Source organism: Gadus chalcogrammus, chromosome 6, assembly GCF_026213295.1.
Source record: "Gadus chalcogrammus isolate NIFS_2021 chromosome 6, NIFS_Gcha_1.0, whole genome shotgun sequence".
NCBI classification, from domain to species: Eukaryota; Metazoa; Chordata; class Actinopteri; order Gadiformes; family Gadidae; genus Gadus; species Gadus chalcogrammus.
Genome location: NC_079417.1, coordinates 968,575 through 982,460, shown reverse-complemented (window position 1 = coordinate 982,460; position 13,886 = coordinate 968,575). Strand labels below are relative to the sequence as shown.

The 13,886-nt window shown below is 53.7% G+C and overlaps 2 protein-coding genes across 2 annotated transcripts in view; one reads left to right on the top strand and one right to left on the bottom strand.

Moving 5' to 3' along the window:
- Nucleotides 1-1,729: 1,729 nt before the first annotated feature.
- Nucleotides 1,730-11,597, bottom strand: dcst1 (DC-STAMP domain containing 1). Its single transcript, XM_056592305.1, has 16 exons — nucleotides 11,564-11,597; nucleotides 10,922-11,047; nucleotides 10,672-10,746; nucleotides 10,274-10,402; nucleotides 9,557-9,696; nucleotides 8,398-8,560; nucleotides 7,164-7,307; nucleotides 6,734-6,855; nucleotides 5,579-5,730; nucleotides 4,333-4,432; nucleotides 4,026-4,121; nucleotides 3,527-3,635; nucleotides 3,153-3,269; nucleotides 2,751-2,893; nucleotides 2,481-2,591; nucleotides 1,730-1,957 (listed from the first exon to the last, which is right to left on the bottom strand). The coding sequence occupies exons 1-16, from the start codon at nucleotides 11,595-11,597 to the stop codon at nucleotides 1,730-1,732; spliced, it is 1,989 nt and encodes a 662-aa protein (XP_056448280.1).
- A 355-nt stretch (nucleotides 11,598-11,952) lies between these two features.
- dcst2 (DC-STAMP domain containing 2) overlaps nucleotides 11,953-13,886 on the top strand; it is an 11,046-nt gene continuing 9,112 nt past the window's right edge. The window contains exons 1-3 of the mRNA XM_056592304.1: nucleotides 11,953-11,978; nucleotides 12,793-13,049; nucleotides 13,479-13,649. Of these exons, the coding sequence (XP_056448279.1) occupies nucleotides 11,953-11,978; nucleotides 12,793-13,049; nucleotides 13,479-13,649 (454 nt within the window). The remainder of the gene's footprint in view (nucleotides 11,979-12,792; nucleotides 13,050-13,478; nucleotides 13,650-13,886) is intronic.

Genomic DNA, 13,886 nt, shown 5'->3' with positions numbered 1-13,886 from the left:
GGGTCACATTAAGGTGCCAGTAAGGTGACCCTACATTAAGGTGACAGTAAGGTGACCCTACATTAAGGTGACAGTAAGGTGACCCTACGTTAAGGTGACAGTAAGGTGACCCTACGTTAAGGTAATAATAATAATGCATTGAATTTATATAGCGCTTTTTCCTAGACACTCAAAGACGCTTTACATTGAAGGGGGGGACCTCACTCACCACCGCCAGTGTGTAGCACCCACTAGGGGTGAGCACGGCAGCCAATCTGCGCCAGAACGCTCACCACACACCAGCTCGAGGTGGAGGGTGAGGGAATTAATGAGGTGACAGTAAGGTGACCGTACGTTAAAGTGACAGTAAGGTGACCCTACGTTAAGGTGACCCTACATTAAGGTGCCCCTACATTAAGGTGACAGTAAGGTGACCGTACATTAAGGGTCACATTAAGGTGCCAGTAAGGTGACCCTACGTTAAGGTGACAGTAAGGTGACCCTACGTTAAGGTGACAGTAAGGTGACCCTACGTTAAGGTGACCCTACATTAAGGTGCCCCTACATTAAGGTGACAGTAAGGTGCCCCTACATTAAGGTGACAGTTAGGTGACCCTACATTAAGGTGACAGTAAGGTGCCCCTACATTAAGGTGACAGTTAGGTGACCCTACGTTAAGGTGCCAGTAAGGTGACCCTACATTAAGGTGGTCACCTTACTGTGACCTTAACGTGCCCTTAGCCACACGGGCACTGTTTCCCAGGCCAGCTGAGGGCAGTATTAGCGTACCGTACTGCTTTATTCCATCAGGGACATTCTCTTGAGATGCTTTGCGTTTGTTTGTTTAGTAAACGGGTCCTAATGCGTGGTTTTGGCAGCGAGGGTAGCGTGTGCGTAGAAAGGCTCATTGTGTGAGCGGTAATAGGACTAACGGGCTGAATCCCTGTTACCTGTTCCACCTAACAATGGATCAACACACTCAATAATCCCAGTTCAACATTAATATCAACAATACCCACTGTTCAACCAATACTGCGCTCAATACTAACTACCTCTGGTACCGGAGGAGGTTAAAGGTAATTGTATATGAAAATGTAATATGTAGAGGTATATAAGGAGTTAGAGCTACTGAGTTATGTGTGTGTGGGAGAGTGAGACAGAGAGAGAGAGAGGGAGAGGTGGAGAGCGAGAGAGAGAGGGAGAAAGAAGGAGAGAAGGAGAGAGGGAAAGAGGGAGAGAGGGAGAGAGAGAGAGCGAGAGAGAGAGAGAGAGAGAGAGAGAGAGAGAGAGAGAGAGAGAGAGAGAGAGAGAGAGAGGGAAGCAGAGACATAGTGAGTGTGTATGAGTGAGTGTGTGTGTATGCGCTCATGGGCTTACTATGAATTGTGAGCAGTACACGAAAGCATTCAATCACCTTATCAGATTAAATGTGTATCAGCAACAGTTACATAATCCCACTGAGCCCAAGCCAGCACGGGCCAATATACGGTCACACACAAACACACACACACACACAAAAACACACACACACACACACTCATACACATGCATACACATACACGCACAAAAAGTAACACAAACACTCACACATACACATGCATGCACACGCACACACACAAAAACACACAGACACACATTCGCACACACACACATGCACAAATACACACACGCACACACACACACACACTAAAATGTACACACACAAAAGCTTCCACACACAGAGTACGACCACACCTCAGGCCTCAGGCCTTTATTGCTTCAGAAGGGGGGGGGTGTCGTCATGGTGACGGCAGGGACACAGGCGCTGCAGGTGGTCCCAGCAGGGGGCGCAGAAGGTCGCTCCGCAGGCCGGCCAGGGGCACGCCCCCGACCCCTGACCCCCCGACCCCCCCTCACACACACAGCACCTCGACAACCTGCGCCATGGCAACCGGCAGCCCAGTCGCCCCAGGACCACCTGAACACACCTGGGGAGACCCTGGACACACACACACACACACACACACACACACACACACACACACGCAGACACACACACACACACGCAGACACACACACACACACACACACACACACACACACACACACACACACACACACACACACACACACACACACACACACACAGAGACACACACAGGCAGACACACACACACACACACACGCAGACACACACACACACACACACACACACACACACACACACACACACACACAATGACGCACCCACACATACACACACACACACACACACACACACACACACACACACACACACACACACACACACACACACACACACACACACACACACACACACACACACACTCACACACACACACAAGTAGACAAACACAAACACACGCATGCAGACATTCAGAAACACACACGTCATCAATGCGGCATTGTTTCTAATCTGAGCGCATTCATTTTGCACATTCTATTTGCTTTGGCAAAGTTAATCCTATGACAACACAGGGCTTTGAGGTGAGCGGTCGTACCGCGGCGTGAGGGCGCCCCCTGGTGGCCAGCAGGGCGCGCCGGCGAGCCATGAAACTGACGCGGTTCTGGAGGTGGAAGTTATAGAGGAAGAGGACGCGCCTTTTGTCCCACTGGGATAGAGAGACAAATACGATAGTTAGAACTACTGTTGTTATTCCCACTCACTCACTCCCCCACCCACCCCCCACTGTGTGTGTGCGTGTGCGTGTGCGTGTGCGCGTGTGCGTGTGCGTGTGCGTGTGCGTGTGTGTGTGTGTGTGTGTCGCGACCTTCGGATAGTAGAAGGCAGCGATGGCCCTCCGCAGCCGGTTGCTGTAGACCTGCAGGCAGCACATCAGCGCCCCCAGCAGGACGGGAGCGATAGTGCACACGTAGTCCGAGACCTGCAGCGATGTGGACTGGGGCAGGCAGTCTGGACCGGGGGGAGGGGGGGAGAGGGAGGGAGGGAGAGAGGCAGGGAGGGAGGAAAGAACAAATTAAGTGGAAGCTAAAGAGATCGAGGAGGGATAACTAAGGAAAGTGGAACTCTAGTCGAACAGGACATTAAACTGGCAGCCGGGGAGTTCTGATGACCCCTGACCCCTGACCTGACCCTGACCCCTGATCCTGACTCTGACCCCTGACCCTGACCCCTGACCCTGACCCCTGAACTGACCCTGACCCTGACCCACCCTGGTTGGAGGAGTGCATGTCCAGGTGGGAGGAGCTGTTGAAGGCTGAGATGGTCTTCCTCAGGAGGCGGGCCATCATGGAGGCCCCGCCCACACGGATATCCACGTCATGGTGGCCTGAAACACACACACACACACACACACACACACACACACACACACACACACACACACACACACACACACACACACACACACACACAGCAGGGATGGTGAACAAGCGTATGTGTGTGTGTGTGTGTGTGTGTGTGTGTGTGTGTGTGTGTGTGTGTGTGTGTGTGTGTGTGTGTGTGTGTTTGCCTTTGTGTTTGTGTGTTCGTCTGTGTGTATGCGTGTGAGTGTGTGTGTGTGTGTGTGAGTGTATGTGTGTGTACCTGTGAGGTTGAACTCAGTGTGTGTGTGTGTATGGAGGAGGTCCAGAATGCGGCTGAGGGTCTGATCCACGGCCAGCAGGACACTGACCAGGACTCCCAGACAGCCCACCTGGAGCAGGGACAGGGACTGCACACAGACGGACGGACGGATGGACGGACGGACGGACGGACGGACGGACGGACGGACGGACGGGCGGACGGACGGGCGGGCGGACGGACGGACGGACGGACGGACGGGCGGGCGGGCGGGCGGGCGGGCGGACGGACGGACGGACGGGCGGGCGGGCGGGTGGGCGGACAGACGGACGGACAGACGGGCACACACACACACACACACACACACACACACACACACACACACACACACACACACACACACACACACACACACACACACACACACACAGGTAGGTAGACAGAGTGAGTAAGATATGTTCAAAGATGAAGGGCTTAACCCACAAAATAAACCAATTCTAAACTGAAATGTCCCGGGTCGTACCAACTCCTCCAGTTCACGGGGGTGTATGAGCGGACTCCAGGGGTTGATGAGCTGAGTCCGTTCTGCTCTGTTCAGAGGCAACAGGAAGGGCTTATCCTACTCAAACACACAAGCACACATACACACACACACACACACGCATACACACACACACAAATACACACATGGGCACATGCAAGCAAGTGCGCAGGCATGCATTCACGCACACAAACACCGAATTAGAATGGCTTCAATGAATGCATTGTAGGCCTATGTTGTATTTAAGGATGATGTTTGGAGTTCAAACTTTGAAGAGTGTCAGTATTACAGCTGTCTTCCTCCGGGCTTCGATCTGCCTGAAGTACGTTGTGACGTAGACGTTGTCAAAGAAGATGTCCCTCCTGTACTTATGGACATAACCAAAGGCCCTGGGGACACAGAGCAGACATTAACCAACGACCAGGAAACACAGAGCAGACATTAACCAACGACCAGGAAACACAGAGCAGACATTAACCAACGACCAGGAAACACAGAGCAGACATTAACCGACGACCAGGAAACACAGAGCAGACATTAACCGACGACCAGGAAACACAGAGCAGACATTAACCAACGACCAGGAAACACAGAGCAGACATTAACCAACGACCAGGAAACACAGAGCAGACATTAACCGACGACCAGGAAACACAGAGCAGACATTAACCGACGACCAGGAAACACAGAGCAGACATTAACCAACGACCAGGAAACACAGAGCAGACATTAACCAACGACCAGGAAACACAGAGCAGACATTAACCGACGACCAGGAAACACAGAGCAGACATTAACCGACGACCAGGAAACACAGAGCAGACATTAACCAACGACCAGGAAACACAGAGCAGACATTAACCAACGACCAGGAAACACAGAGCAGACATTAACCAACGACCAGGAAACACAGAGCAGACATTAACCGAAACACAGAGCAGACATTAACCAACGACCAGGAAACACAGAGCAGACATTAACCAACGACCAGGAAACACGGAGCAGCCATTAACCAACGACCAGGAAACACAGAGCAGACATTAACCAACGACCAGGAAACACAGAGCAGACTTTAACCAACGACCAGGAAACACAGAGCAGACATTAACCGAAACACAGAGCAGACATTAACCAACGACCAGGAAACACAGAGCAGACATTAACCAACGACCAGGAAACACGGAGCAGCCATTAACCAACGACCAGGAAACACAGAGCAGACATTAACCAACGACCAGGAAACACAGAGCAGACTTTAACCAACGACCAGGAAACACAGAGCAGACATTAACCGAAACACAGAGCAGACATTAACCAACGACCAGGAAACACAGAGCAGACATTAACCAGCGACCAGGAAACACAGAGCAGACATTAACCAACGACCAGGAAACACAGAGCAGACATTAACCGAAACACAGAGCAGACATTAACCAACGACCAGGAAACACAGAGCAGACATTAACCGAAACACAGAGCAGACATTACTAAACGATCGAAAACACACACTAGCATTAGCATGAGCACCAGCCTACCCTGTGAAGATGAAGATGAAGGTGAGGGAGAGGAGGACCTGGAGCGTGTCGAGAACCCTGGAGCTGAGGTCCTGGACCTTCTGGAAGGAGGAGGCCAGCTCCGCCTGGAAGACGTCCTGGAAGTCTCCCAGAAGAACCTGCTGCTCCTCCTGCTGAGAACCCACCCACAGTGAGACCATCAGGACCAGAACCCACCCACAGCGAGACCATCAGGACCAGAACCCACCCAGAGCGAGACCATCAGGACCAGAACCATCAGGACCAGAACCCACCCACAGCGAGACCATCAGGACCAGAACCCACCCAGAGCGAGACCATAAGGACCAGAACCCACCCAGAGCGAGACCATCAGGACCAGAACCATCAGGACCAGAACCCACCCAGAGCGAGACCATCAGGACCAGAACCCACCCAGAGCGAGACCATCAGGACCAGAACCATCAGGACCAGAACCCACCCAGAGCGAGACCATCAGGACCAGAACCCACCCACAGCGAGACCATCAGGACCAGAACCATCAGGACCAGAACCCACCCAGAGCGAGACCATCAGGACCAGAACCATCAGGACCAGAACCCACCCAGAGCGAGACCATCAGGACCAGAACCCACCCACAGCGAGACCATCAGGACCAGAACCCACCCAGAGCGAGACCATCAGGACCAGAACCATCAGGACCAGAACCCACCCAGAGCGAGACCATCAGGACCAGAACCCACCCAGAGCGAGACCATCAGGACCAGAACCATCAGGACCAGAACCCACCCACAGCGAGACCATCAGGACCAGAACCCACCCAGAGCGAGACCATCAGGACCAGAACCATCAGGACCAGAACCCACCCAGAGCGAGACCATCAGGACCAGAACCATCAGGACCAGAACCCACCCACAGCGAGACCATCAGGACCAGAACCCACCCACAGCGAGACCATCAGGACCAGAACCCACCCAGAGCGAGACCATCAGGACCAGAACCCACCCAGAGCGAGACCATCAGGACCAGAACCCTACAGGACCAGAACCCATCAGGACCAGAACCCACCAGACCCGAACCCCTCCACCCAATAAACCCCAGGCCCCAGCCCCCCCTCAGGTCCACCTCCAGACCCCCCAGGACCCGGTCCACCTCCAGACCCCCCCAGGACCGCCCTACCTCCAGGACCAGGCTGGTGCTGAACTCGGTGGCCAGCCGGTCCATGGAGCGGTTGAGTTGATCGAAGGTCTGCCCAAAGTTCCCCTCCACGGGGACCTGCTCCCGGCACCACGGGGTCATCACTGGGGGGGGGGGGGAGAGAGGGGTCATCACTGAGGGGGGGGGGGGAGAGAGAGGTCATCACTGGGGGGGGGGGGAGAGAGGTCATCACTGGGGGGGGTCATCACTGGGGGGGGGGAGGGAACCACAGGGTCATCACTGGGGGGGGGGGGTGAACCACGGGGTCATCACTGGGGGGGGGGGGGGGTCCACAGCAGCGGTTTGTGATCCAGAGATGACAAACTAATATAATGACCTGGCCTTAGGAGTGACATCCCAGTGGTTTCTATGGTTACGTGGGGTCGTTCGGCCATGTTGTGCCGTCGTTTACCTCTCATGACGTCACACAGGAAGTGGAACTTCATGGACACACACAGGATGTCGCTGATGACGGGGACGGAGACGGTCTCCACGCAGTCGGTCCACTTCCTGCTGAACCAGTCCCGACACCGCCCGGTCGCCTGCTCCACCACGCCTGGAACAGAGGCGGGGTCAGAGGTCAGAGGTCATCACCCCAATGCTCAAAGGTCGCCACCCGAAGGACAGAGGTCACCACACCACCTGAAGGGTGAGGTCTTGACAGTGCGGCGCTGTGTAGCCAGTGCTACTGTGTTAGCACTGTGTAGTGCTGTGCTACAGCGTTAGCACTGTGTAGTGCTGTGGTACTGTGTTAGCACTGTTTAGCGCTGTGCTACTGTGTTAGCACTGTGTAGTGCTGTGGTACTGTGTTAGCACTGTGTAGTGCTGTGCTGCTGTGTTAGCACTGTGTAGTGCTGGGGTACTGTGTTAGCACTGTGTAGTGCTGTGCTACTGTGTTAGCACTGTGTAGTGCTACTGTGTTAGCACTGTGTAGTGCTGTGCTATTGTGTTAGCAATGTGTAGTGCTGTGCTACTGTGTTAGCACTGTGTAGTGCTACTATGTTAGCACTGTGTAGTGCTACTGTGTTAGCACTGTGTAGTGCTGTGCTATTGTGTTAGCACTGTGTAGTGCTGTGCTACTGTGTTAGCACTGTGTAGTGCTGTGGTATAGTACTGTGGTACTGTGTCAGTGCTGTGGTATAGTACTGTGGTACTGTGTCAGTACTGTGGTATAGTACTGTGGTATCATGTCAGTACTGTGGTATAGTACTGTGGTATCATGTCAGTTCTGTGTCAGTACTGTGGTATCATGTCAGTACTGTGTCAGTACTGTGGTATCATGTCAGTACTGTGGTATCATGTCAGTACTGTGTCAGTACTGTGGTACTGTCAGTACTGTGGTATCATGTCAGTACTGTGGTATCATGTCAGTACTGTGTCAGTACTGTGGTATCATGTCAGTACTGTGTCAGTACTGTGGTACTGTCAGTACTGTGTCAGTACTGTGGTATCATGTCAGTACTGTGTCAGTACTGTGGTACCATGTCAGTACTGTGGCAGTACTGTGGTATCATGTCAGTACTGTGTCAGTACTGTGGTACTGTCAGTACTGTGTCAGTACTGTGTCAGTACTGTGTCAGTACTGTGGTACTGTGTCAGTACTGTGGTACTGTCAGTACTGTCATCCCAGTGCGTCCTCGACCCACTGTCACACTGCAGGCGGGTCTTGCTGGTGAACTGGTCCTGGGTGGAGCTGCTGCGGTTGGGGCTGAAGCGGTCGTAGCCGTACTGGGCGATGACCTCGTCTCTGATCTGCTGGAACGCCCTGCTGACGTCCAGAGCCTCCTCCTGGAAGCCCCCCTGCTCCTCCTGGGCCCCCACACAACAGCTCCCTCACCATCACTCAGAGAGACGCCTCCAATCACCCTCTCTCCCTGCCTGCCTGCCTCCCTCCCTCCCTCCCTCCCTGCCTCTCTCCCTCCCTCCCTCCCTCCCTGCCTCCCTCCCTCCCTCCCTCCCTCCCTCCCTCTCTCCCTCCCGCCCTCCCTCCCTCCCTCCTGCCCTCCCTCCCTCCCTCCCTCCCTCCCTCCCTCCCTCCCTCCCTCCCTCCCTCCCTCCCTCCCTCCCTCCTTCCATCACTACCTCCCTCCCTCCCTCCCTTCCTCCCTCCCTCCCTCCCTCCCTCCCTCCTTCCATCACTACCTCCCTCCCTCCCTCCCTCCCTCCCTCCCTCCCTCCCTCCTTCCATCACTACCTCCCTCCCTCCCTCCCTCCCTCCCTCCCTCCCTCCCTCCCTCCCTCCCTCCTACCATCACTACCTCCCTCCCTCCCTCCTTCCATCCCTCCCTATCCCTCGCTCACTATTCCTCCCTCCTACCATCACTCCCTCCCTCCCTCCCTCCCTCCCTCCCTCCCTCCCTCCCTCCCTCCCTCCCTCCTACCATCACTCCCTCCCTCCCTCCCTCCCTCCCTCCCTCCCTCCCTCCCTCCCTCCTACCCTCACTCCCTCCCTCCCTCCCTCCCTCCCTCCCTCCCTCCCTCCCTCCCTCCCTCCACCTGCTCTCCGCTCTTTCCCTCCTTCTCTCCCTCCTTCCCCCCGTCCCTGTCACCGTGCCCCCGCTCCCTCCCTCCCACCCTCCCTCCCTCCCTCTCCCTCCCTCCCTCCCACCCTCCCTCCCTCCCTCCCTCCCTCTCCCTCCCTCCCACCCTCCCTCCCTCCCTCCCTCCCTCTCCCTCCCTCCCACCCTCCCTCCCTCCCCCCCTCCCTCCCTCCCTCCCTCCCTCCCTCCCTCTCCCCCCCTCCCACCCTCCCTCCCTCTCCCCCCCTCCCTCCCTCCCTCCCTCCCTCTCCCCCCCCCCCCTCACCATGACCTGCTGGCTCAGGGCGATGAGGGGCTCCACGGTGGTCCTCCAGAGCAGTCGGCTGTGGTTCATCTGGAGGTCCAGGTTGCAGCCCAGAGAGAGGGCCACGCTCTGCACGTTGCTCTGGATGTTCCACAGCGGCCCTGGGGGGTCACATCAGAGCGGGGGTCAATGACCCCAGAGGAGAACCCCGGCCCTGGGGGGGTCGCATCAGAGTGGGGGTTAATGACCCAAGAGGAGAACCCCGGCCCTGGGGGGGTCACATCAGAGCGTGGGTTAATGACCCAAGAGGAGAACCCCGGCCCTGGGGGGGTCACATCAGAGCGGGGGTTAATGACCCAAGAGGAGAACCCCGGCCCTGGGGGTCACATCAGAGCGGGGGTCAATGACCCCAGAGGAGAACCCCGGCCCTGGGGGTCACATCAGAGCGGGGGTCAATGACCCCAGAGGAGAACCCCGGCCCTGGGGGGTCACATCAGAGCGGGGGTCAATGACCCCAGAGGGGGAGCTCGGCCCTGGGGGGTCACATCAGAGCGGGGGTTAATGACCCAAGAGGAGAACCCCGGCCCTGGGGGGTCACATAGGTATGTACCTCTTCCCACTCCTTTTCAAAAGGGAAAATAGAGCCTTGTTTTTGTTTCTGTCATTCATGACAAGTTTCTTGCATATTTGAACTAAAATTGTAAATGTAAATCCAAGCCAAGGCTCTCTGTCTCTCACCGCTGTAGAGCGCAGACAGGGTGTACACCAGGAGGTAGCTCCGCCCCCTGGAGCCGAGCATGCTGGGAAACATCATCAGGACCGACGCCCTGAAGGAGGAGGAGAAGACTCCGCCCACAACACACAGAGCTGCACGCACGCACCCACCCACACACACACACACACACACATACACATGCACGCACACCCACACACACACACACACACACACACACACACACACACACACACACACACACACACACACACACACACACACACATACACACAAACGACGATGTAAGGTAGTCTTGATCTGGATATTTTAGGCTAGATTAGGTCATAAATCTCACATTTTGTCTTTGTGTCCAAAACAATGTAACTTGAGCTAAGCAATGGGCCTTTCAACATCTGCTGACCTATGAAGAAACAGCCCGCTGTCAGCCTGGGGTGAAAGGTCATGGGGAGGTTGTAGATCAGGCCTAGGAACAGACCTGGACACACAACCAATCACACAACACCTGTTGTACACATGAACATGTACATGTAGGTAAATACCGTCCTCCCCCTAGATGGCAGCACACTGCCTCGAATCTGATATTTACAACCTAAGAACTTTGTTTTAAGGGGTTGACTCTGGTTGAAATGTTTACTGAGAGTGACAGTCACCTGCTCCACTGACAGCTCCAAACAAAGCCCTAAGCAGGAGGCCCACCCAAGGGGGACCCTCTGATTGGCTGAAGAGGGAATCATAGACGGTGGCAGGCAGGGCGAACCGACCAATCCGCTGTAGAGCTGGGGAGTTGGGAGGGTCATGGAAGATGTTACAGTAAGTAGGCAAAGACGAGAGGAGGTAAAGACGGTTGTTATACTGGTGGGACAGTCACAAAACAAAAAACGACATATAAATACATCATATCCGCATAGCATAATTCCCCAAGTCATATTTTAAGGTTCATCTTGTAATTAGCGTCAAAAGTGTCTGAGTCCAAAAAGATAACTGAAGCAGATAATTATTCTTGAAGGTAAAGGCACTCTGATCTGCTTATAGCCACTGCGGCACAGTGAATCAGCAGAGTACAGTTTGGTTAGATATCACAATTCGGCAAAACAAGACTTACGCAATTATGCTATGAGGCTAATAAGATAAATGATGCTATGAGGCTAACGATATCAATTATGCTATGAGGCTAAAAATATAACTTAGAATATGAGACTAACAATTTCAATTATGCTATGAGGCAAACAATGTTTACCTAAACCAACAGCAGAGTAATAAGCATCAGTAATAAAGACGATAAAATGTCTTACTGGTGTGGGGTGTTTTAACCGCCATCTCTCCCATCGTACAGTCTCCTTCTCCTCTGAGAACCACTCTGGGTCCAGTCAGAACCAGTTTAAACCCGTATCTGTGGGATTCTGTCTCATCGGTCTCCGCTTGTGACATCACAACCGAGGGACATGGAATGACCGATGACATCACAGAGGCTAAGCGATGACCTCATCCCACATCTGCTGGAACCCTCGATGACATCACAATGGGGCGGCCGGTGTGAGCCGGTTCTGCAGAGCGAGAGAGAGACCCAGAACGTCAGACCTGGAGGAGGTCCAACTGAACGCCAGCGCGCCGGTTCAACACAAGAGAACCAACGGAGACGAGAGATTCAGGAGGAACACCAGCCACCCCTCAGCTGGAAGAGATGGATTCACCCTGTGTGTCAATCAGGTGAGTTAACTGACATCACTCCATCATTCTGTCTCTCTCTCCTCTCTCATCCCTCCCTCATTCTGTATCTCCTCTCTCATCCCTTCATCACTCTGCCTCTCCTCTCTCCCTCATTCTGTCTCTCCTCTCTCATCCCTCCATCATTCTGTCTCTCCTCTCTCATCCCTCCCTCATTCTGTCTCTCCTCTCTCATCCCTCCCTCATTCTGTCTCTCCTCTCTCATCCCTCCCTCATTCTGTCTCTCCTCTCTCATCACTCCATCATTCTGTCTCTCCTCTCTCCTCTCTCCCTCATTCTGTCTCTCCTCTCTCATCCCTCCATCATTCTGTCTCTCCTCTCTCATCACTCCATCATTCTGTCTCTCCTCTCTCATCACTCCATCATTCTGTCTCTCCTCTCTCATCCCTCCCTCGTTCTGTCTCTCCTCTCTCATCACTCCATCATTCTGTCTCTCCTCTCTCATCACTCCATCATTTTGTCTCTCCTCTCTCATCACTCCGTGATTCTGCCTCTTCTCTCTCATCCCTCCCTCGTTCTGTCTCTCCTCTCTGATTGGTTCCTTGTCCTTTGTCCTAGCTCAGGGTTAGTGAGTGTTATAAATAGAGTAGTATAGTGTTGTATGAGGTGCATGAAGCCCTATCAGACAGTTAGAAAAACACAAATAAAACCAGACTTAACTTGAACTCCTTTTGGGCTCTCTGTGACTCAGAATCAGATTCAGAGTTTATCTCACTACATCTTAGTGTAAAATACACTAGAGTAAAATAAAGAGTCTCCTCCCAGTCTCCTCAAAGGTATTTTATCTTCCCCTCAGTCGGAGGACGCGGGGGTCAAAGCCGAAGCGACAGGTCAAAGGTCAGCTGGCGGAGGCAGGGCTCAGCGTGGGGGGGTTCCTGTGCGGGCTCCTCCTGGCGTCGCTCTACGGCTGCGCCGCCCTCCTCCTCCAGGGGGGGGCGCTGTGGTTCTGTGTCTACAGCACCGCCGCCATAGCGCTGCTAGCCTCCTTCTCCATGGGGCTGTCTGCTAGCACCCGGGCTAACGTGATGCTAATGCTACCCACGCTACTCTCAGGTCAGGGACTTTACTATCATCTATTACCAGTACTACTAGTACTACTAGTATAACTACTACTAGTACTACTACTGATCCCACTACTACAAATTGTAATTATAATGATAACATTACTACGTAGATAATAGTAAAAATAGTAATAATTATAATAGTCATAGAAAAAATGATACTATTACTATTAGCATAGTACTACCACTATTGTATGAATAAATGAACATTCGTAATACTACTAAGCTGTTCTCAGTTATGATCAAATAAAACCCTGTGATTCATTATGGTAAGTGGTCACTTCTGCCTGTCTGTCTGACTCCGCCCCACTGTCTGTCTGACTCCGCCCCCCGTCAAACCCCGTCCCTCTCTATCTGACTCCGCCCCCTGTCCGTCTGACTCCGCCCCCTGTCTGTCTGACTCCTCCCTGCCGGTCTTCAGTCAGGGGCAGGATGGTGCTGGTTTCCTTCGTCCTGCTGCTGCTGCTCAGCGGGCCGCTGGCCAACATCCTGCTCAACTTCGAGCGGGCGGCCGACAGCCTGGTGTGTGGGGCGGAGCTAGCCCAGAACCACACCCAGGAAGTGATGAAGCGCTCGGCCGCGCCCCTAATGCGTAAGCCCCGCCCCCTGGCCAGTCTGCTGCTACCAAAACATTGTTTTTCCGATTAACTACTTATCTTACTAATGCTGCTGCTGCTGCTGCTACTACTACTACTACTACTACTACTACTGCTACTATACTACTACTAATACTACAGCTACTACTACAATACTACTACTACTACTACTGCTATTAATACTACTGCTACTACTAAGATTACAGCTACTACTACAATACTACTACTACAAC

What these genes read in the sequence shown, in the direction of transcription:
- dcst1 (XM_056592305.1), bottom strand. Translation starts at nt 11,597, where the DNA reads ATGGGAGAGATGGCGGTTAAAACACCCCACACCA. An exon ending in GACCCGCCTGCAGTGTGACA is followed by an intron (nt 7,308 to 8,397) that starts GTGGGTCGAGGA and finishes CCTCTGTTCCAG; the next exon opens with GCGTGGTGGAGCAGGCGACC. An exon ending in CCTGTGTGACGTCATGAGAG is followed by an intron (nt 6,856 to 7,163) that starts GTAAACGACGGC and finishes CCCCCCCCCCAG; the next exon opens with TGATGACCCCGTGGTGCCGG.